Here is a 1221-nt window from a genome sequence, read left to right on the forward strand (position 1 = left end):
GGTTGTTGTGAGAATTCAGTAAGGTAATATTTATAAACCACCTGGAATGGAGCAGGTGTTCAGAACAGGGAGGCAATCATCCTGATTAACCAACCTTTCGTCTTTTCCTGGTGGCGGGGAGCTTAGGAAGAGGCAGAGAAACCTGTAACTTCTGAAGCCAGCCCCAACTCCATCTGCATGAACACGAAAGAAGTTGAGAGAATGCATGCCTGCTTTGCCCTCCAGGATAAGCTCCTTGAGCGGCTTATGTTCAGTGAAATGAAGCTGAAGGTCTTAGAAAACCAGATGTTCATCGTATGGAATAAAATGAATCACAACAGGAGATCATGCAGGCGACGGACTTTTTCCACGAGGAAGCACAGGGTGAAGAGGCATGAGTCGATTTTCTCCACTATCTCTGATTACAGCACCAACTACCCCTCCTAACCAGGTCCGAGAGATGGCGGTGGACTGGCTCTTCTGATGTTACCTTTACTCAGTAAAATCTAGTCAGAGACTGTAGAATTTTCTTCGTAAGTGAGACGGGAGAGGTGCCGAGGGGCCAGGAGGAGGATCAGAGGCTGGAAGGCCACCTCTGGAAAAGAAATCTGTACACACAGTTAGTTGGCCTCTCACAACATGACACAACCTGACAGGGGCTAGACACTTGCTCTCCCCTCTCATTATGTGATGACTTAACCTATTTCCTATTTTTGTTAAGAGCAGGGTATCTGGAGCTAAAGTGCCTGGGTTCAAATCCCAACTCTCAGCTGTGCGATCTTGGACAACTTTAAGTTGCTCGGTCTTGCTGTACTTCAGTTTCTTCAACTGTAAAATGGGGAGAATAACACTACCGACCTCATAGAGTTGATGTGAGGATTAGATGAATGAACGAAACATTTTTAGATCTTTGCTCAAATGACACCACTTAGTGAGAACTCCCTTAACTCACCTGCTTACAATCACAGCCCTGCCTTGGGTGTCAGACATCTTCCACTTGCCCCTCCAGATCCGCTCTCCACCTTCCCCTGCTTGGACTATATCCTCAGACTCTCTTGCCCTGTGACTTTCAGTTGGGTTTGGCCAATGGAGATCCCTGGCAGAAGGTTGGAGGAAAGGGGGAGTTTGAGTACTTATTCCCCCCAGCTCCCTCCTATGGGGTCGCCTCAGACTAGTTTGGGCTGACTGGGTCCCTTCACCGAGGGTCACTCCTTCTCTCAGGGAGACACTCTCTACATCACT

At 48.1% G+C, this 1221-nt stretch overlaps 1 protein-coding gene across 1 annotated transcript in view; it reads left to right on the forward strand.

The window, feature by feature from the left end:
- TEX46 (testis expressed 46) overlaps positions 1 to 426 on the forward strand; it is a 5356-nt gene extending 4930 nt beyond the window's left edge. The window contains exon 3 of the mRNA XM_012555805.2: positions 226 to 426. Within this exon, the coding sequence (XP_012411259.2) occupies positions 226 to 426 (201 nt within the window). The remainder of the gene's footprint in view (positions 1 to 225) is intronic.
- The last annotated feature ends 795 nt before the right edge of the window (positions 427 to 1221 follow it).

Source organism: Trichechus manatus, unplaced genomic scaffold (genome assembly GCF_000243295.1).
Source record: "Trichechus manatus latirostris isolate Lorelei unplaced genomic scaffold, TriManLat1.0 scaffold00048, whole genome shotgun sequence".
In the NCBI taxonomy this organism is placed as follows: Eukaryota; Metazoa; Chordata; class Mammalia; order Sirenia; family Trichechidae; genus Trichechus; species Trichechus manatus.